The sequence below is a fragment of the Telopea speciosissima genome, chromosome 4, assembly GCF_018873765.1.
Source record: "Telopea speciosissima isolate NSW1024214 ecotype Mountain lineage chromosome 4, Tspe_v1, whole genome shotgun sequence".
Lineage (NCBI taxonomy): Eukaryota > Viridiplantae > Streptophyta > Magnoliopsida > Proteales > Proteaceae > Telopea > Telopea speciosissima.
Genome location: NC_057919.1, coordinates 35,737,370 through 35,759,921, shown reverse-complemented (window position 1 = coordinate 35,759,921; position 22,552 = coordinate 35,737,370). Strand labels below are relative to the sequence as shown.

General features: G+C 38.7%; 1 protein-coding gene and 1 long non-coding RNA gene across 3 annotated transcripts in view; one reads left to right on the top strand and one right to left on the bottom strand.

Moving 5' to 3' along the window:
- Positions 1–2,432: 2,432 nt before the first annotated feature.
- LOC122660413 (bifunctional dihydrofolate reductase-thymidylate synthase-like) overlaps positions 2,433–22,552 on the top strand; it is a 55,800-nt gene continuing 35,680 nt past the window's right edge. For both annotated transcript variants that reach the window (XM_043855715.1, XM_043855716.1), the window contains exons 1-2: positions 2,433–2,481; positions 7,322–7,416. In XM_043855715.1, the coding sequence (XP_043711650.1) occupies positions 7,390–7,416 (27 nt within the window). In that variant the 5' untranslated portion in view covers positions 2,433–2,481; positions 7,322–7,389. The remainder of the gene's footprint in view (positions 2,482–7,321; positions 7,417–22,552) is intronic.
- LOC122660414 lies at positions 6,906–11,961 on the bottom strand. Its single transcript, XR_006332682.1, has 3 exons — positions 11,836–11,961; positions 10,751–10,754; positions 6,906–6,918 (listed from the first exon to the last, which is right to left on the bottom strand). It is a non-coding gene; the product is annotated as an uncharacterized LOC122660414 (long non-coding RNA).

The window sequence follows — 22,552 nt, the reverse complement described above, 5'->3', positions numbered from 1 at the left end:
TCAAATGGTATATGTACATTAATTTTTTTTTTTAACAATAATAAACCACAATGTTTCTTGTATCTCAAGTTTGAATCCAAATGGAGTCTCAAGTGACAAAATAAGGGTGTGTTTGGTTGAGTAAATCTATTAGAGCCTGTATTGATTCTTGATGGTTATCCATAGAGTTACCATCCGTGGATTCGTTACTCTAAAATCAACTATTTGGTTATCTTGAAAAACTGTTTGGTTACCCTGAATCTATCAGTTGATAAAATATTAATTTTTTAATGAAATATTAGGTTTTTAAAGAAATATTAGTTTTTTAATGAAATATTAGTTTTTAATTAAATATTAGTTTTTAATATTAAGTATTAGTTTTTTTAATGAAATATTAGTTTTTTATATTAAATTTTAGTTTTTTAATGAAATATTATTTTTTATTATTAAATATTAGTTTTTAAATTAAATATTAGTTTTTTAATTAGATATTAATATTTAATTAAACATTAGTTTTTATTTAATTGATTATTAGTGTTTTATTTAAAAAATATAAGCATAATATTTAACTAAAAAATGGTATTTAGTTAAAAAATATAAGATTTTATTTTGTTAACTATTAGTGTTTTATTTAATTAAATATTAGTGTTTTATTTTATTTAAATATTAGTGTTTTATTTTTTAGTAAACTATTAATTATTAAAAGTGTTGCTTCCAGGTTGAATCATGATATTTAAATGACCTATGGAATCAGGTGGTCCATGTGTGAGTTCACCTTTTAAAGTGAACTCAGGAATGAAACAACTTTAGTACAAAAAAGTGGAATCAGGTGGTTCTCTTACTTCTGTGGAATTACACAAACAACAATTTTAATAATTGAGAATCACGATTCCACGAAATTACCATCTATGGATTTACGCAACCAAACGCACCCTAAGTCATTGAGAAATTCAAGACTATTAAGAGGGTGAATCCAAGCACCAACAACATGCATGGTCATTCATGGGCAGGATAAATAAAAGGATTTGGCTAGGGATGTAAATGGATCGGATTCGGCTCGGATAGTGCTATATCCGCATCAGCATCCGATTAGCTTTCGGACGGATTCGGATAGTGCTAAACGGATATGGACACGGATACGGATCGGATATTTTATCCATTTACATGTAAATATAGCTTTTCGGATAGCTATAGCCTATCCGTATTCGTATCCTTAGCTTTTGGACGGATTCGAATAGGGCTAGGGATGTAAACGGATCGAATTTGGTCGGATAGTGGCATTATCATATTCATATCTGATTATATTCGGACGGATTCGGATAATATCCTATTGGTTTTCGGACGGATTCGGATAATTTTTGGATAGTGATTTTTTGAACATAGGTTCTCCCAAATGGATATGAATACGGATCAAATACGATTTTTCGACTATCCGTTGACATATTTACCGTTTTTATGATGAGGGTTAGGGTTGAGACTTGAGAGTTCAGTAAGTACCCTTTCTTCTACTCTTCTTAATCTTTTATTCTCTTACGTTTTACTTTTATTTTTTAATAGATATGTAATTCCATGTATCACATTGCATAAAACAATATATATAAACCAATAGCAAATCTAGAAAAAGAATCACATTATCTTAACTTATAAATTTATAAAAATAAGATAACAAAATCCAATAAGGTAACTTAAAAGGATAGACAAACACAAAGTTATATTTCAAATATTTTATTACAGTCGGACTGCTAAACGAATCGGATAATAATCGGTCGAATAGGGGGATTATCATATTCCTATCTGATTAGTTTCGGACGGATTCGGATTCTCCTAAACAGATACGAACGCAGATTGAATACGGATTTACGAATATCCATTCACATCCATAAATAGTGCTAAACAGATACGGACACGAATACAGAAATGGATTTTGACTATTCATTTACATCCCTAGATTTGGATCTAAAATTGGCATGAGGTAAAAATGTCTTAATCATTTTCTAGGTCGATATTCCACATCACCTTTCCATGTCACAAAACTAGCTTCTAGTACCACTGATATTCTCACATCTAAGTTAAATCATCTTGCTAATTGAATTTGATTTTGAAATTTGACAAGTGGACAATCCAAATACTGTGCTATCAATCCAACGGCAATTTGATACACTCCTGTGAAATGATCATATACCCCTGTTTTTGCCGGGCTGGATCTCCAGCTCCCGCTACGGCTGAAGGAGAGCCAGATCCATCCAACGGTCAATTTGATTCCGCAGAATTATCCGGACCACGCCACGTAGGAAGCCCTTCGTACTTGCTGAAACGAACTTCCCTTTTCCCCCCCTTGATGAGATGCTGAAACGAACTGTTGACACTTGACTGCGAGGGCTTGAAGTAGATGAACTCGGCTCTCTCAGGGAGAGATTCTCTTCATCACCTCTCTATATAACTCGCTGGACAAACGAAGGTTCTCACTTGCTGAACGAGCGAAGGTTCTGTTTCTAAAACAAGGTAAAGAGTCGTTTAAAATTCTCTTTTCTTTGGTAGTGATGGTGGTGATGATGAAGAAAGAGATGGAATCTAACCCTTATAAGATCTATGCATTTCTCATTCTCTTTATGTCTATGTATGTCTGTGGGTCTCTATTTGTGAGCCCTTTCTGTCGCTATGTTGCTCATTGCTCTGTATGTATGTTGGTCTATTGCTCATTGCTCATTGCGCATTGTTCATTGCTATTCTATGGCAGAATATATATGGTCACGATTCAATTTTATTAGTATTTCATAGGGCTAAATATTTCACCAATCTTGCATAGCTGCAATCTGTTACATGCATGGTTTGCATATAAGCCAGTTGTTTAAGTGCATGTAGGGCATTCTATCGTGTAGTTATTTATGGTAATGGGTGTAGATATCTAATAGTTAGCGGAGTTCAATGGGGAGTTGTAAGGGCGGTTACCTTAGTAGTGATGTATGTGGTTAACCAATTATATTTAACTAATTGTAACTATTTGAAAGCCATATATATAGCCAAAAGAGGGAGGGAAGGTAGGCATGCTTCCTCAATTAAGCCAAAACGTCATGGCTTCGTCCATAAAGCCAAATTCTATCCATTTCCCTATTTTATCTCTTCCTATTATCTCTCTTCCCTCCACCTGTGCACCCATCTGTTTATTCCCCATTTTCGCATTTCTGGCTCAAGCCTTTGTCAGGCTGGTTTAGTTGGATCGATTCTGGTCCAAGATGATGTCGTTAGGATATGCTTAGACGGTTTTATGGGAACTGCTTTGAATGGTTGAGTTGGTTGTAACCGTCTAAGTATAAAAGGGGGAACGAAGAAGGAAAAGGGATCCAACATTTGATCAAACACTGCAAATTTATCTTTTTCTTAGGAGTAGGAGTAAAGTAATTTAGAATAGTTTCTTCGTCTCTGTAAAACCTCTTGCGAGGCTTACAATGTTCTGTACTTTGATTGGTGAAATAAAGAAAGTTCATTTGAGATTAGTTCTTGTTTCAGTCTTTCGTTTTATTTCATCGTTTGTGTTTAAAAGTCCCTGGAATACCAAGGCCATAGCTGAATCCTCTTCGCCTGAAGTTCTCATCTGTTCCTGAACATAGAACGGTCTGTTGACTGAGAAAATTCAGGGAAACACCATCAAGTGATGATGCGTACATAGGTTGGGTTTTTTTACCTAGTTTATTATGGGGAAATTTAGACAAGAAGAAGTAAGGGAGAGAGTGTATGGAACATGGAATTGGCTTAATCGAGGTAGCTCAACCTCATCTCATAAGAGAAATATTAGGGAAGAGAGATAAGATGGGGGGGGGGGGGAGAGAAAAGATAGGATAAAAGAGAAATAATAGGATAACTTGGCTTAATGGACGAAACCATGACGTCTTGGCTTAATTGAGGAAGCCTGCGTGCTTCTCCAAGAGAAATTGTAAGAATTTTTTTGTCATTCACAATCTATCCAAGTCTGCTCTCATTCCCTTCATTGCTCCATAAATAGAGGTACAAGTAGTTATCACCACTAACACCATAACTCTCCACTAATTTCTCCCTACAACTTCTCCCTTACACATCACCTACTACAATGCTACAATAACTCCACTACTCTATCGAACTAATTATCCTACTACAACTTACATAAAAACTGACCACAATTAACTTACATGATAACTACATAGCCACGTAAGTGCTCATTGGATGGAACATACTAATCCATGCAAGCCATACATGGCATGCGTCCGTAACACAATCTTAAATTTGTTTTACTGAGGCAACTATGACTGGGTTTAAAAGTCACTGTTAGTGTTAGGAACTCAGGAACTGATTGCAAGGTGTAAAAGTTGAGTTCTTTGAACAATGCTGTTGTGAAAGACTGTGTGATGCAGATAAATAACGAAAGTCGGCTTATTTTACTGGAAAATTCATTGCATTAAGTTACAAATGTGTTGGGTCTTTGGTCCAAGGGATTTTTATTGTAATAGGTCTCTTTAATAGGCATAAAATAAGGGTATGAGATAGAAATACGAGATTTACTAGTAAGTTAAGTTGGGGTCTTAGCGTTTGTTTTCTTTTAGAGTCTTTTACTTTTTTTTTTTAATATTATCTTAATTAGTTTATGTGGTATTTTAGATTTTCACCTTGTCACAAATTCCTAGTGCCAATCGTTCAGTAACACAAGTTTCTGTTTTTACTTTTCCTTTGAATAAGGTTATCTTAAATAGTCCCTAACTCCCTATCCTATTTTACTTTGGGTTTAGCAAGCAGTATAAATACATGTAAGGGCTATGATCTCCATTGATTTGAGGAGTAATACAGTTCATATTTCTCTGAAAAATCTGTGGATTCATTATATGCTTGGGTGGATTCCAAGTGAAGGCTCAGGTGTATTCTTTTGTGGAAGAGTGAATTCTTGACCTATATATCTTTCTATTCTGCGTACCCCTTTTTATCTTTCTATCCTATATCTAGTTTCTTATCAGCTGCGATACCTTTGTTTCTACCAAATGTCAGATTGCTGTTTGATTCAGATCTCTTTCATTACTACTCTTTTTGATTTTAAATCTTGCATATCAGTTACTACTTATGATCCATTTGACAAGTTCTGTTTCTGCTGTTCACTTTCCTAGGAGAATAAGGACTCTTCTCTTATTCCCTATTTTGTCATCAGGATTTCTTCAAATTCTGCAGACTTGTTATACTACCAGAATAGTCCTCTCGACCAAATTTTTAGACCATTCTGATTTCTCAGTCCTGAGCTATTATAGCCTATAACTTTTCTCCATCTGTTATTCTGTTTTGTATTTTGTGATCCTGTTCAAGCTAATCTCCTACTGGAATTTTGTAGTTTGATTTTAGTCTTCACTATTGTGGATGATGGTAGGATTAAAAATTTTAAAATCCTTTAATTGTTCCAATTAGTTTAGGGTTTATGGATGAAATGATTCAATGAGGCTCATTAGGCAATGAGAATTTACTTATTGCTTTAGATAGTGCTCTCTCTCTCTCTCTCCTTATGTTATGGTGTGACTCTTTCTTTCTTATCTGGTTTTATATCCATTCCTCATCTCTCTTTGCTGTTGTTTAATGGGATAAGAAATGCTAGGGTAGTTTGGTAACTTTACTTGTTTCTTGCATGCTGGTTTATAGGTTGTAGGTCTCATTTGTTGTCCAATGAAATATTTTATTCAGTCCAACTTGTATGTCTTGGATGGGTAGTACACCCCATAGATGAGCCATGTAATGAATTTGGGTCCTATCTACACCATATGGCCGGCCGTTTTTAAGCCTTAAACCTTACATTTTCAATGGTTGAAACCTTCTCAGTTGAGTTCTCATTAATTTTTCCATGCTTTATATCTCGACAAGGGAAAAAAAGGCTTTGCTTGAAACTTGCGAGATAGACAGAGATGTAGACAGCATGTCTTGAAAATTTCTGGGCCAACCAAGCAGCCACGTGATAGATATTATGGTCATTATGAGAAACTGAGATATTATGGTCATCGTGAGAAACTTCTCTTAACTGAGCCACGTGTAGGACGGTTTCCCTTTTGTTAATTATTTGTTAGTTCATTATATTCACTGTTAACATCGGTTGAATATTTCTGAGGTGCATTTGTCTCTGACTTTGAGCTTGCTGTCTGCCTGTAAGTGAATACATGTAGCACTAAGTATGGGGAAATGTTAAAGTTTTGGGGCTTGTCAGCATTTTTGAGTCCTGTGTAATCTTTTTTTTCGACTGGGAGGAAAACAGAGAGGAAAAAAAAAAAAAGAAAAGCAAATTGCATACTGTGCGACTTTCTAGTCATTATACCTTGATAATCTCTTCATGCACACTACTGACAGGTTAGTGGTACTCACAGTTCCCCAAAAGGTATGGTTAAGAAAAATCAACGCCTTTTCAAACTAACCTAAGAGGTAAAATCATAGTTGTGAAGTTGCCTAGGAGACCCAAGGCATTGGAGGGCTGCCTAAGTGCTTAGACAACAAGGCCCCCCAATATTTTTTTGTGTGTATCCATTATATCTAATGGTCATGGGTTCGAGTCTGGAAACAGCCTCTCTGTGAAAGCAGCGGTAAGGCTGTGTACATTATGACCCTCCCCAGACCCCGCAGTGGCGGGAGCCTCATGCACTGGGTACGACCTTTTTCATTATATCTAGTATAGCAATAATGTAATTATGCTTGCAGCATTACAAACAGCAACAATACAGATTGAATCTATGCTGTAAGTTTGATTGTATTTAATCTTTCTATCTTGTCTGAAACAACCTGTTGCAACATTCTTTCTCTTTTAACCGTTAATCTCATCTATTCTGATCGACAGTTTGCGAATGTTCCAACTACACTAAAAATACCTTTACTGCTTCTTTTGGGTTTATTTTCAAAACTTTTATTTGTTTTTTGTTGAATATTCTCCCTGTAATTCTAGGAATTGATCCCCTCGTGCAGGAATTATAGTAGTAGTAGTAGTGGTTTCAACCTGATAAGAAGTAATTTTCTAGTTTCATGTCTGAATGCTTTTTGATAGAAGAACATACTAGAATTTTAAGGTGGGTGCATTTTTAATTTCTGGCCCAGAGTTTCTTCATCTTTTTCCTGGTTATTAACCTAAAACTAACTTCACTTAGAAAAGATCACCATTTTGATTTGTTACTATATCATTAGACAATGAACAAGTACCTGTTATTTTTTCAGATTTTAGACCAGTTTTATTATGCTTGTTTCATCTGAAAAATTTTCTTCTGGTTTTCCATCCAATGCCAATATTGATCTGTGTGTATAATTCCTACTGTCTTTCTTTTTCTGTTTATGGTTTTCAACTTTTTTGCTTTTATCTCTCTAGATCTCTGCTTGTTATATGGGTTAGGTTGGAACACTTGGTCAGGTTCTTGCTACATTTTCCTGCAAACTATGGTGCTGAAGAAACTTTCTTGCCTGGTGCGTGCAGTCTGCTGTGGTTTTTATTTCTATTTGACAGCCTTCTGTTTATAATCTTATTGATCTGTTTTATCAATAAACAGGCAGATTCATGTTTTGTCTTTTTGGATAATGCCTGGCCTGGCTATCCAATTTCTTTTTTTTGACAAATTTTGATTACTTGTACTTTATTGTCTCTATTTGTTGTCTGGAAGCAATGTTTGCAAGAAAAAAGTATAGCTTGAACTCTTTTACATAGCAACCAAAATGGATGGCGGTCTGACCGTGTCTGGATGGTCAGATAAAAAAAAGGGCATACCCAGTGCACATGGCTCCCACCACTGCGAGATCTGGATGGTCAGCTCATTAAACAATAAATAAGCCAGAGATCAATGCATACATAATATACAGGCACTTTTGAACATCTGGTGGGGCTTGGGGGTTAGTGACAAGGTCAATTTTTTATAACAGACTAAAAGTCTTATCTTTTCTTAGTCTGTTACAAAAGTCATATCTTTAATACAACAACAACAACAACAACAACAACAACAAGAAGTCAGCCTTATCTCAACGTAATGGAGTCAGCTACATGGATCCTAGCAAAGATAGAATAATAATAATAAGAATAATTGAGTAAATAAAAAAAAGAGGACGACGACATCGTCAACAACTCGGCGAAAAACCCACCTAAATGGCGTCTGCTACACAAATCCTTGCCCTCCAATCAGCTCTATTCAAGGTTATACTTGGGGCAAGGCCTAAATTATGCATGTCTTTCCTCACTACTTCTCCTAGAGTCATATTAGGTCTTCCCCTAGACCTTTTAGATCCTTCAATCTGGATCAAGTCACTCCTCCGAACTGTTGCATTCCAAGGCCTCCGTTGGACATGGCCATGCCACCTCAAATCCTTTAAGCGTTAACAGGATACGTCGTTCACACAACACTCCAGACGCACATCTCCACTTCATCCACCCTACTTTAATTCTCCGTGCAACATCCTCTATGTCACCTTCTTTATTTATGGTTGACCCCATATATCTAAAATAATCACTTTGTGGCATCTCTCTCCTCAATTTTCACCATATTGTTATCTATCTTAGTGTAACTAAAGTTACACACCATATACTCCGTCTTTGTTTTACTTATCTTAAAATCTCTTGATTCCAAGGTTGATCCCCATAACTCCAAATTGGCGTTAATCCCTTCTTTAGTCTCATCTACTAAAACAAGATCATTAGCAAAAAGCATACACCAAGGGACTTCATTTTGAATGTTCTTGGTTAAATCATCCATGATTAGCGCAAACAAATAAAGGCTTAAAGTTGATCCTTGATGTAACCCGATTGTAAATTTGGAAAGTCATTACCTTGCCCTCCCACGGTTCTCACACTAGTCATCACGCCATCGTACATATCTTTAGTTATATCCACATACTTACTTGACACCCTTCTGTTCTGTAAAACATGTTAGATTAACTCCCTAGGGACTCTGTCATAGGCTTTTTATAGGTTGATAAAGACCATATGGAGATCTTTTTTGGCAACTTTAAATCTTTCCATAAGCATCCTAAGTTGGTAAATAGCTTCTGTTGTTGATCTACCTGGCATAAAACCAAATTGGTTCTCCGAAATAGTAGTTTCTCTTCTCAGGTGGGCTTCAATAACCCTCTCTCATAATTTCATAGTGTGGCTCATTAGTTTTATGCCTCTATAGTTATTGCAACTTTGGATATCACCTTTATTCTTATAGATTGGACCACCATGCTGCTCCTCCATTCATCTGACATTTTCCTTGTGCTCATAATTTTGTTAAATAGATTGGTTAACTAAGATATACACCCCATGGTCCTAAGCTCTTCCACAATTCTATTGGGACCCCATCTGGTCCTTGTGTCTTGCCTGCTTTCATCTTTCTTAAAGGCTTATTTAATTTCGGACCCTGTAAGTATGTAACCTTCTGTATATATCAATGGTGGATGGGTGCCTTGATGAGTAATTGAATTTTCTGGGTCACTATTACTAGAGATGTCTCAATTTAATAGGCTGTAGTAGTACTCTTCATAATGTCGTCATCCCTTACTAACACTCTACCATTGTCACTTTTAATACATCTAACATAGTCAAAGTCTCTACTCTTCCTCTCCCTCATTTTAGCTATCCTATAGATAGCTTTTCTCCTTCCTCTATGTTTTGATGGTTATATAGATCGTCATACTTCTTTGCCCTCGCTCTCCCCACAGTCTTCCTAGCTTCATTTCTGGCAATCTTATAATAGTTTAAATCCTCTACATCCTCAGTCCTTTGTCAGGTCTTAAAGCTAGCTTTCTTAGTCTTAATGGCTGCTTGAACCTCATCATTGCACCACCAAGTCTCCCTAGTAGGATGTCGTTTTCCTTTTTCTTTTCCCGTAGGACCTCTTTAGCATCCTTCTTAATACAATTCGATCTCTCGTTCCACATCATGTTAGTGTCTCCTTGAGAATCCCACTTTTCTTGTTTGACCACTTTCTCTGTGAATGAATTCAAGGTGACCCCCTTTAAGCTCCGCCACCTTATCCTAGGGAAAATAGTCTCCCCTTCCTTACGATCCTGTGAAGTGAGGCATATATCCGTGACCACTAATCTATATTGCGTGGATAGGCTCTCCCTTGGTATTACCTTGTAGTCCTTACATAGTGATCTTTTGGACCTTCTAGATAGGAAGAAATCTATTTGGCTACTATGGTGTCCACTTTTATAGGTAATTATATGCTCCTTTCTCTTTTCAAAATAAAGGTTCAAGATGGACAAATCATAAGTGACAACAAAATCTAAAATTGAGATGCCCTCTTCATTCCTGTCACCAAAGCCGTAACATCCGTGTACCCCTTATAGCCTCTTCGGTCTCTCCCAACATGTCCATTCAGGTCACCCCCTATAATAATCTTTTCTCCTTGGCCAAAACCTTACAATAACCCATCCACAACAACTCAGCCTTATCCCATCTAAATGGGGTCGGCTACATGGGTTCTTGCCCTCTAATCAGCTCTATTCAAGGTCATATTTGAAACGGGCCCTAAGCTATGCACCTCTTTCCTCACCACTTCTCCTAAGCTATGCAATAACCCATCCATGTGTTCCAAAAAATGTAATTTACTACTTTCGTCGAGTCCTACATGGGGTGCATAAGCACTAATAATGTTGACAACCTCTTTCTCTAGCAAAAGCTTGATGGATATAATCCTATCTCCAAATCTTGGTACATCCACCAGATCGTTTTTTAAGTCTTTATCCACTAGTATTCCCACTCCATATCTATTGCTTTTATCCCCCGCATACCAAATTTTAAAGTCGTCCAACTCTTTAGCTTTGTTACCCTTCTATATAGTCTCTTGAATACAGGCTATATTAATCCTTTCTCTCATGACATCTATTAATTCTAAACTCTTGCCCATTAAAGAATCAATGTTCCAAGTTGCTAACCCAATCACATGCTTATGCTTTTGGTCTAGCTTCTTTATTCACATCCATTCACCGTGTGAGAACTGTTGCTTACTTGTCACTGTATCTGGGCACCGACATGGCGCGTTGCTCACAGGGTACGCCCTATCATAAGTTCAATAAGACATAACTGGTGAGTAAAAAAAAAAAAAACCGCTCACAGGTGGATAAAAATAAAACACTCCTCAAATAGAATAGGATCCTTGCAATAGGTGATTGGCTTAAAATACTACAATGTCGGCTGCCTAGCTGACGCACTGAAAATAAAGAAAAATAGAACAATAAGAAAGAATAGAATAAGCCAAATTAAAATTACAGCCCTTACGACATTAAACAGTCACTTCGACATTTAAGATATAAAACCTACTGGGAGAATACAACTTACCATTGTAGGGGAAGGAATTAAGAGAAGTCAACAGCTAAGAAATCTATAAGCATGATATATAGAAGCAGCCAATATACAATCAGACAGAAGGTCCAGGGGGAAATTAGCAAGCAAAGTGGTAAATGAGCAGAATATAATAGTAAAAATAAAATTAAAAAACATATCCAGACTCCGCAGGTGTATCTCGGACATCAGAGTACAGGGGTTGTGGCGATGGGGTGGGGAGAGGGCTGGGTGTGGGGTGTGGGGTGTGGGGGAGAGGGGTAGGGCATAGGGGGACATGGAGAGAGGGCGTAGAGGGATGAGGGGGAGATAGAAGAGGAGGGTAGAGGTATGGGGGTGAAGGTAGTCGGTGATGAGAGAAGAGGGTTGGAAATGGGTACCAGTGAGTGGGCCAAGGCGTGGGTTCCGACCTTTGTAGATTTTTTTTTTCAAACACCCTTTTGGTGCTGGGTGATGGGAGAGGGAGTGTAGAGCAGGTGTTGGGGTGGGGCAGAAGATGAGGAATTAGAAATCGGGGTTGGACACCCATTCTTACTACAAACTTTTAATAATATGGCCGTGATCGTCATTACGTGCGACTATCTCCACTATAGAAAGAAGAAAAGAAAAATCAAATCTACTAGTAAATACTAGAAAAAGAAAACAAAATTAGGCTTTCTACATATGCATCGTCCAAAGCAATGATTTTTATCAGTTGTAGCAAAAACCTGATACAACTCAAACATTGCCATCAAGACCAAAAGGGTGTGTATAGCCACACAAAGTCCGCATTGATACAGGACTAATGTTAACAGTACCAGCATGAACACGGAATCATTTGGCGAACTCAAAAGCTCCAATATCAAACACAAGCCGCGAGGGAATCATTCCCAAGGTTCGTTCTACTCGCTGTTCTTAGCTCTGGCCTTAGAGCTGCTATGGAGAGAATGACTGGTTAAAGGGCTCTACTCCTTCAATCGATTGAATCAACTGAGCAGTGATACAGTAGAACCCCCTGAACCAAATGCGTGACAAAGGGGTTTTGCGAGAACAAGGAGTGTGTGTTGTCATATCTTTTAGGATAAATTTCAGGTACCCCCTGCATTTAGGCCTAAATGAATATCCACCCCAAAAACTTTCAAAATTTCAACCTTCCCCCTGAAGTGTAACACCGTTAACTTAAAACTTGAAATGTCCATTTTAACCCCCTTTACTTATATACATAAAAGCCATTCAAATCGTGTTTTACCCTTTCTTAACTGTTGGAGACCTGCAACTCAGAGGGAGGTGACCATTGTACATGTCCATAAACCGAAATCAATGAAGCCCAGACGATTGCAGGCTGTGGATTGGCAGGACTTGCAGACCTCAAGCACATTAACAAGCCTGGCAATGTTGCTGTGTACATAGGAACCCGGACGATGGAGAAGAAGGAGATCGGAGAAGAAGATGAGAATTAGGCCAAAGGAAAGAAAGGACCAGAACGCCGCTTTGCTACCGAAGAATGCCACTGAAGCCAATGAATGTAAGACGATTTGTCCATCTTGAACTTCAGGCATCAATGGAATGTTGTCAAGATGGGAAATTGGCTTCAGCTGCGACATTGACCACAGAGTGGCCTGGATATGTGCGAAATCCTTCCCCTCCTTGTTTTACCATTTTCTTCCTACAATGGAAACGAATGTCAGGAGGGTTAGGATTAGGGTTTAGGCTTCAGATTCCTGGACCTTTTCTGATGCTGTTCACAGAAAGGGAAGCGTTAGAAGATAATAAGAAACAAGGGTTTCTTCTTCTCTTCTTCTTTTCCTTCACTCAATTTGTGGAATCTTCTGGTTTCTTGGAAGGGTTGCTGTAATTTCCCTCTTTTGGATTTCTAAGCTTCTAAGGTCGGAAGAAAGAGAGCGAGAGAGAGATGAAAACGGAGGAAGGAGGTGGAGAGAGAAGGATATGGAATCACCAAAGGGGATAATTAGGAGTGGGAGTTGAAGAAGAGTCAAATGAACAGCCACCCCAAAAGTTGGTGGGTTGTTCTTGTTCTCTGTGTTTCTCACAGAAGACAGAACAAAGCTGTGCTCGACGGACTAAAATACACAAGAACCCATCAGAACCAATCACTTTGAATTGCTGAAACTACCAATTCTGGAGCTAGAAAACTCAAAAACCAGATACAGATCCATTCACCCAAGTAATGTTGGCTAGGTTCAATTTGTGATGTAAATGACAGGAATAGGGACAGATAGAACGGGGAAAACATACCTCCTCAATTTGCACGTCTTAGGGATGCTTCGGCGATGAACCTTGGTTGGAGATTGAAGCTTTATGGCTGGATTGCAAGTTTTCTTCAACTTCTCTGTTGTTCCTTCTTCAGAGCATTGAACATGATTGAATGGTGGTTTAATTTGGGGATTTAAACATAAGGGTATTATGGTAAGTTGACAATATGATAAGGGTAGTTTTGCCATTTAGAAAGAGTTAACCATCAGTTAACAGAACACACCTAACAGAGTGGACTTAGTAGTAATAAATTCATAACATAAGGGGTGGTCCATGAAATTTTGAAAGTTTTTGGGGTGTCTGTTCAATTCGGCCTAAATGCAGGGTGTCTGTGAAATTTACCCTATCTTTTCTTACAGACACAAAAAAAAAAAAAAGAAAAAAAAAAGAAGGGAATATATGAAAATGTGGGAAATTATATAACTTTCGGGAAAACCAGAGATAAGAATTTTCATATGTTTGCAAACAGGAAAGCAATGTCAGGAGATTAGACAGAATCCATGTTTTACTTTCTCCCTTTTTCTTAACTTTTTTTTATGTGGGATAATCAAAGATTTCTGTGTTATGCTGAATAAAAAATAAAAAATAGAAACGTATCAAATGGGGCCTTTTGGAAAAACCATTCCAAAATTATTTCCTGCAAATTCCTTTAGTTAATTGTACAAAAGATATTCTCTTTAGTCTTTATACAACTACTCACATTGTTTCTGATATGAGGCTAAAATGAGTGGAACCTTTTCTCTTTTTTTTTTTTTTTTTTTTTATGGGGTAGGGATGGGGAGGAGGAAGTGTTTAAAATTAGCCATTAGTGACAATTTTGTTGATAATGAAGGGAGAGGAAAGGGAGGATGAGATGAGATAGTTTAAGTCTAGGTTTCAATAGGTGACAAAGTGTTGGAATATGTACTCCAGAATACCGTGGGGGTATTCTGGTCCTTTTGGGGGTATTTTATGTTATTAAGTGTTTAGTTGGCTGTGTGGGTTTAGTCCCACATCGCCTAGCTTATGTAAGTTGTAACTTCCCCTCTATTATAAATAGAGGGGGTCTTTCTCTCATTAAATCAATCAATGCTATTATTTTTTTTCCCTCTCTCAAACCCACGGTTCAGCCAACATGGTATCAAAGCTGGTCTGATCTAGGTTAGAGAGAAAAATCCTAATTTCTCCCTCCTTTCTTTCCAATCGATCTCTCCTCTTCTTCTCCCCTTTCTCGTTTTTTTCTTGCTCCTGTTTTTCTCATTTTCAGCCCAAAAACAGGGGCAGCACTAATGAGGTAAACATCATATCGATGATTTAGTGCTGCCCCCTTTCTCTCCTATCGTTTTTTTATTAAAAAACAGCTGGAAGCCTCTTCTGCGATTTTGGGGTTCCTCCTTCTTTGAGATCAGATCTCGATAAACCTGATCCTCTAATAGAGGAACACCCTAAGCAGCCTTTTTCCAGCCCTATGTTACCCTATTCCTACACCTAACTTCCCTCTTTTCTTTCTCTCCATCAATTATTATTTTTTCCAGCCTAGATCCCTTAATCGATCTCAACTTGTCAGGGTTTTTTCAAAACCCTGACTCCAATCGATTTTAGGGTCTCCCTGTTCAGATGCAGCTAATTTTTTGGGGGTGATTCTCTACTACTTCAAGCCATACTCGACCTAAGTTTGGACCCTTTCTGATGCCTGGATTTGTTTCTACAACAAAAATTCCTTAACCTGCTAATTTGGTTACCTGCCAAAAACCCTGACTTTCAGGTTTCAGTTTTTGTTAATTTTTGGAGGGCTGATTACTCCCACTTCAAGGACCAATCAACCTCAATATTGCACCTATCCAAGTTTTTTTGAAGACCCCTACCCCAATCGATCTCTTCTAACCCTGATAAAAATCGATTTGGGCTAGGGATGTTTGCTGCTGTTCGAGTGCTTTGGAGGTGGTTCTAACATTAAAAGAGAACTCTCCTTCATCAGTTCATGGCTTGAAGAAGGTCTATTTTGCCCATGATAGCTGCTGCCCTCATTATCTGCTACTTTTTGGTATTTCTCCCACATGAAGATCATATCTCAATTACCAAGGAGATTGGTCATTCGAACTGGAGATCCATTCCAGCAGTTTTTGGTCAGCAAGTATTACAATAAGCAAGCACCTTTGACAAGTCAGCCTAACCTTTTGTTGAAGCCCCTTCCCTACAATCGATATTCCCTTTCAGGGTTTTTTACAAAACCCTGGCTATAATCGATCTAAGGGGTAGGGCAGTCCATAGTTGCTAATTTTTTAAGGAGAGTTTTATCAACATCAGAGGAGTATTCAGCCTATTATTCAGCATCTTACATCAGGTTTTTTAGAAAAAAAAAATTACGGTTCATTCTGTTGGCTTGGTTTCTTCAATTTACAACCTATTTCACTTACTTATTACTCTATGGCTGGCTGCTTCAACTGCCTATGGATGTGTCTGGTTATTTATCTTATTTTGCTGGTCATTTTTGAGCTTCACTACCTACCTGGCTGGTGTTATTGATTGGCTTCTATAAGCATGACTGGTTGATTTGTTACTGTTGCCTTCGTGTGGAATACTGCTGCCCTATGATTGTGACTGAGTTTCCTCTTATTGGAGATCGAATTTCTTTCGTTATTGAAGACTCGCATCTACTACCCTGGAGACCAGCCTATTTGGGATTACCACAGTGTGTTCCACGATTTTTTGGTTGCACCTACAAACCTATGCAGTTATGTCGAGCTTTTTTGATTCATATCCGGCATACTTTGGAGCTTGAATCCTAGCATTGTTATTGATTCAGATCTGATCCGGTTTTGTTGAGGCTACTTTCATTCGTTGCTCGTACTGTTTAGCATGTGGGATTTTATACATTGGAATTTTTTGCACAATTGCTCCTCCCTGTTTGAAGATTGATCAGGCCTTGACAAATGGAGCATTTCCTTACTTCGAATCAGATCTGTTTATTTTTCAGATCTGAATATTGGAGTTAGGAGTTTCTCCCCTGCAGGGGTTTCCATTCAAAGTGTTTCTTTGATTGATGGAAGATGGTTGGAGCTTTTTATGTTACCCAAGTTAATCCTACTCCATTATCCCACTGCTGTTTTTCTTTCACCACCTCCCAAAACATACCTTTGGCATTACCCATAACACCCTTGGAAGTTAATGGTATCCTCTTCTTTATCATTTCTTCTTTTTCCATTACACTTGGCAGCCATTGAACCATTCTGGAATGTTATGTTTTGCCCTATCTCTAACCTAATCTCTCTTATGTCCACGTGCACTACACGTGAGGGGGGGATTATATACAGTATATCTGCAGCCATTGCAGAGAGCAGAACATGCAGGGACACTTGGTGCAAAACATAGAAGGTCATAGTTTTCACCAATTGCCAATGGGTATCTACCTTGTTATTGGGTTGAGTTTGCCGTAAAGGGGAGATTGAAGTATTAAAGTATTGAAGATGTTAGGTTATTGCCTGCCTATATGAGGTTCTACAATTGGGTTGATTTTTTCCACTACTTGATCTTTTCTGCTACTTATTTATCTGCTCGCTACCCTAGTTACTTATCTTCAAGATTATCATTCAGAGATTCATCACTGGACAACAATAGAGGATTGGTGAAAACTGCCTTTTTTGGAAGATATTTCAGTCCCAGTTTGCTGATCAAGTCTGCCCAAGTTTTGAAGATCTATTTTTTCAAGTTCTTGAAGGTTTATATGGGAGCTGCATTCGTCTTGAAGCTGGATTCTGCTACAACTTATTTTTTCCCATTTTGTTCAAGTTGGGCATTAGTACCTTGTGTGCGCCAACTTGAGGGAGAGTGCTAGCATTATTGTGGAGTTCTTTTTTTTCTTTAGTTCAAGTTGGATTTTCTTTCTTTAATTCTTTGTATAATCCAGCTTGAGGGGGAGTGTTGGAATATGTACTCCAGAATACCGTGGGGGTATTCTGGTACTTTTGGGGGTATTTTATGTTATTAAATGTTTAGTTGGCTGTGTGGGTTTAGTCCCACATCGCCTAGTTTATGTAAGTTGTAACTTCCTCTCTATTATAAATAGAGGGGGTCTTTCTCTCATTAAATCAATCAATACCTATTATTTTTCTTCCCTCTCTCTAACCCACGGTTCAACCAACACAAAGCATTAATTAAAAATGAGGTAAGGTAATATCATTCTTTGACTTGCTAAGTTTCAGCTGGCTTTCTAATGTAGTCCTAGATTAGTACTTGGTAGGAGACCAACTAGGAGCCAATAAACCAGGATCTGTTATGAACAGGCGAATTGGCTAGGTCAAAAATAGGTTTTTGGTGAAATTAGGGTTAGGGTTTGATGTATGGGTTATGTCAAGTTGAGGTAGGGGAGTCTGTCAGTGAAGGCCTTGAGATGTTTTGATGGATGGAAGTGTGTTAACTTGAATGGGCAGCAAGTTAGGTTCAGGGTTTTAGGTTTTGGAAAAGAGGAAAAGAGGGGAATCTAGGGTTTAGAGTGGGTGGATGGGGCTAGGGTTTGGATCGAGTAATATAGGGGCAGAGAAGGTAATTTGGCTCTGGTTTGGTGAGGTTTTGATGGGTGGATTGGTCTGTGCAGGTTTTAGGTTATGGGATACTTGAAATTAACAAGGGGGAAAGTTAGGGTTTGGGGTTGTAGAGTATTAGGAGAAGAAGGATGGGGATGGGGATGTTTCCAACTTACTTGTAATGGCAGAAGGTTATTGGCAACAGCTTGTTGATTGAGGAACTTGAATAAAAATTGAGTCTTGGACAGAAACTTGAAAGTAGAACTTGAGAGGAACCACTCAAGCTTCACACCACAGAGTGTCGATTGGGTCATACAGAAATCCCACTAGCTTTGATTAGACACAAAGCAAATCTTCAAGGAGAAGAGAAGTTACTGCAGCTTGCAAGAGCAAAGTTTCAAAATTCAGAGGTAATGTGCACCTCCCACGATTTTCTTAGTATATATAGGTGCCCAATGGCCTTACTCCTAACCAGCCAAGGAGAAGGAATAGATCCCCCCTAGCCGAGCTCTATTACATGGGCAACCGCAAACGCTTCAGGCTTTTGTTTACCACTTTTGTTTGCCCGTCAGTCTGTGGGTGGAAAGCCATAGAGAATAGCAGCTCGGTTTTGGTCTTCAGCCACAAGGTCTTTCAGAAGTAACTCATAAACTTCACATCTCTGTCTGAAACAATAGTGCTTGGCAATCCATGGATACACACTATTTCCCTGAAAAATAGCTTCGCCATAGGGGAAGCATCAAGTGTCTTTCTACATGGACTGAAGTGAGCCATCTTTGTAAAACGGTCTACTACAACCATAAGCATCATACCGTTCCCGTGTAGGTGCCTCATGATCAGTGTATAGAATGAATTCTTTGCCAACAAGATAATGTCTCCAATGGCGTAGCACTTGGACAACAACATATCTAGGTCATATGTGGAATACCATTTCTTGGCCTTATTAAGTTTCTCACTGTAAAAGGCAATTGGGTGCCCACCTTGCATCAAGACACCTCCCAGACCAATATGTGAAGCATCAGTCGCCACCTTAAATATAAGGTCAAAGTCTGGTAAGCATAACACTGGAGCCTCTGTCATTTTCTTCTTGATCAGCTGAAAGGCCTTGTTTGCTGCAGCTGTCCATTCAAGCTTCCCCTTACTCTACTTGGTACATTCTGTAATGTATGCCATAATCGCACTGAAATTCCAAATAAACCGCCTATAGAAAGAAGCCCAACCATTTGAAGCTACGAACTTCAGTGAATGGTGAATGTCTTCGGTGTAGGCCATTCAACAATACATTTGACCTTTTCTGGATCAGCCTCAACCCCTCACGAAGAGACAATAAAACCAAGAAATATAACCTTGGGCAGCCTGAAAGAGAACTTCATGAGATTGATATATGGCTTCTCTTGACGGAGTACTCTCAAAACTTGCTTCAAGTTGTCATTGTGTTCATCTGGGTGCTTACTATAAACCAAAATATATCATCAAAGTAAACAGCCAGAAATTTACCAATGAAAGGATGAAGTACTTGTGTCATGACTCTCATGAATGTGCTGGGGGCATTCGTCAAACCAAAGGGCATGACCTTTCATTCAAGCAGGCCAATCTTTGGTTTTGAAGGCAGTCTTCCATTCGTTTCTAGGTCGGATACGAATCTGATGGTAACAACTTCGCAAATCTATCTTGGAGAAGATCATAGAACCAGACATCATGTCTAACATGTCATCAAACCATGGGATGGGAAACCTGTACTTTATTGTGATCTTGTTGATAGCTCTACTGTCCATACACATACGCCAAGAACCATCTTTCTTTGGAGTAATAAAGCTGGAACAATGCAAGGACTTAGGCTCTCTTGAATGAAACCCTTTTGTAGTAGCTCATCTACCTATCTCTTGAGCTCTGTATGCTCTGTAGGGCTAAGTCGATAAGTGGGCAGATTAGGCAATACCGAGCCAGGTACTAAGTCAATGGCATGCTGAATGTCTCTCAATGGAGGTAATTCATCAGGTAACTCCTCTGGTATAACAACAAAAAAGTCGGACAACAGCTCTTTAATGGGTTATGAGAGCTGTACTTTCGACTGTGTCGTGGCTTCTCCAGTAATCAGTGCCAAAATCAGACCTGAATCTTGGTTGGTTTTTTCAAATTCTTTCTGTGGAACAGCCAGTAGCTTCTTCTCATGACCTGTACCCTTTTGATTGGTGCGCAAGGACTGTAGTTGGCACAGTTCAGCAGGTAGGTTAAGAGGATGGAACACTGTTTGCTGTCCCTTGTGTTGGAATATACACTGGTTTTTTCTTCCACCAATTGTAACATCATTATCATATAACCATGGCCTTCCTAGTAGCACATCAGTCATCCTCATTAGAATAACATCACACCAGATATCTTCTGAGTAGCGATTAAGATGCAAAGGCACAAAACACGCTGGTTTATATCAGTCATCCTCATGGGAATAACATCACACCAGATAGCTTTTGAGTATCAATAGAGGTACTTTATAGGGTTGTGGATGTTTTTCTGTCTTCAATCCAGCCCTCTTCGCAAAAAAATCAAAAAGAACATTAACACAACTGCCACTATCAACAATTACTAGGGCGTTGTGATCTCCTGAGCGCATACGATTGTAAAAATGCAAGTATGCCGCCAGTCTTCTCCTTTGATTTCAGCAACCAAAACTTTAGTAATCACATGAACCTCATAGGTGTCTTCATCATCAAGCATATCATCATATATCCAGCTTCATAATCTCCATCATACATGGGATAAGAATGCAAACCTTCATCATCTTCAGCTGTATCTTCCGTTTCAGCAACAACAATAGGCTTTCTACGATGAGGGCAGTCCTTGGCATAATGCTCAATGTCTTGGCAGTGGAAACATCAGACCAGACCTTGTCAGTACTAACCATAGGTGCCTTACCCTTGTTGTCAACCCATGGAGGAGCTGCAGGACGTGAAGGTCCAGCAATAGAAGAGCCAGTAGTAAAAGGTTTGGGAGCTGGAAAATTTTTCTTGTTGTCGACAACAGGAGTACCAAACCGTTTACCAGGAGGTGCCAGTAACTCTTCAGCCTTAAGAGCCTTTTCAAAACAGTCCCTAACATTAAGCACATTAGCAACACCGATAGCCTTGTTGATGTCATACCTCAATCCCAACCGAAAGCTTGATACAACAATAACAACAACCATAACCTTATCCCAACTAAATGGGGTAGGCTACATGGATCTGATAGAGGCTATGATAGTAATAGAAATAAGAGAAGTAAAAGGGAGTAAGAGGAGTAAAATGAAGTAAAAAAGACAATAAGTAAAGGGAGAAGTCGATGCAATAGTCAAAGCAGCATCCTAGGAACATTCCCCTACAAGGGGTCGGCTACACGGGTCTTTGTCCTCCACACCACTCTATCGGCTGTCATACTAGGATCGAGCCCTACCACATGCATATCCTTTCTTACCACTTCTCCAATAGTCATTGTAGACCTGTCCCTACCTCTTTTAGCTCCGTCAACCTAAATCTGATCACTCTTCCTTACCGGTGCATCCATAGGTCTCCGTTGTACATGACCATACCACCTCAAGCAGCTCTCACGGAGCTTCTCTTGGATTGGTGCAACTCCCAATTCGGTTCTAATACTATCATTCCTTACTCTATCTCTCCTGGTCTTGCCACACATCCTTCTCAACATCCTCATCTCCGCTACACTCATCTTATCTATATTACTCTTCTTAACTGCTAACATTCCGCCCCATAAGTCATGGCCGGTGTTATTACTGTCCTGTAAAATTTCCCCTTAAGTTTAACAGGCATGCATTTGTCACATAGCACTCCTGAAGCACCTCTCCATTTCAGCCATCCTACTTTAATTCTGTGGGAGACATCATCCTCTATATCATCCTCTTTGTTAATGGTTGATCTCAGGTATCTAAAGCATTCACTTTGTGGTAACTCTTGCTCCTCAAGTTTCACCATTTCATCACCTCTTCTGGTTTGACTGAAGTTACACATCATATATTCTGTCTTTGTTTTGCTTAACTTAAAACCTTGTGTTTCCAAGCTTGATCACCATTACTCCAACTTTGCATTAATCCCTTCCACTGTCTCATCTATCAAAACAATATCATCAGCGAAAAGCATACACCAAGGGACCTCATCTTGGATGTGTCTGGTTAAATCATCCATGATGAGTGCAAACAAATATGGGCTTAGAGCTGATCCTTGGTGTAACCCAATTGTAATAGGGAATTCACTACTTTGACCGCCTGCAGTTTTGACACTTTTACCTCACCCTCATACATGTCCTTAATTATATCCACATAGTTACTGGAGCTCCTTCTTTTCCCTAAAACATGCCAAATGAGCTCTCTAGGGACTCTATCATGGGCCTTTTCTAAGTCAATAAAGATCATATGGAGGTTCCTTTTGTAAGCTCTAAAAATTTCCATAAGCCTCCTTAGAAGGTAAATAGCTTCTGTCGTGGATCTCCCCGGCATGAAACCAAATTGGTTCTCCGAAATATTATTTTCTCTTCTTAGGTGGGCTTC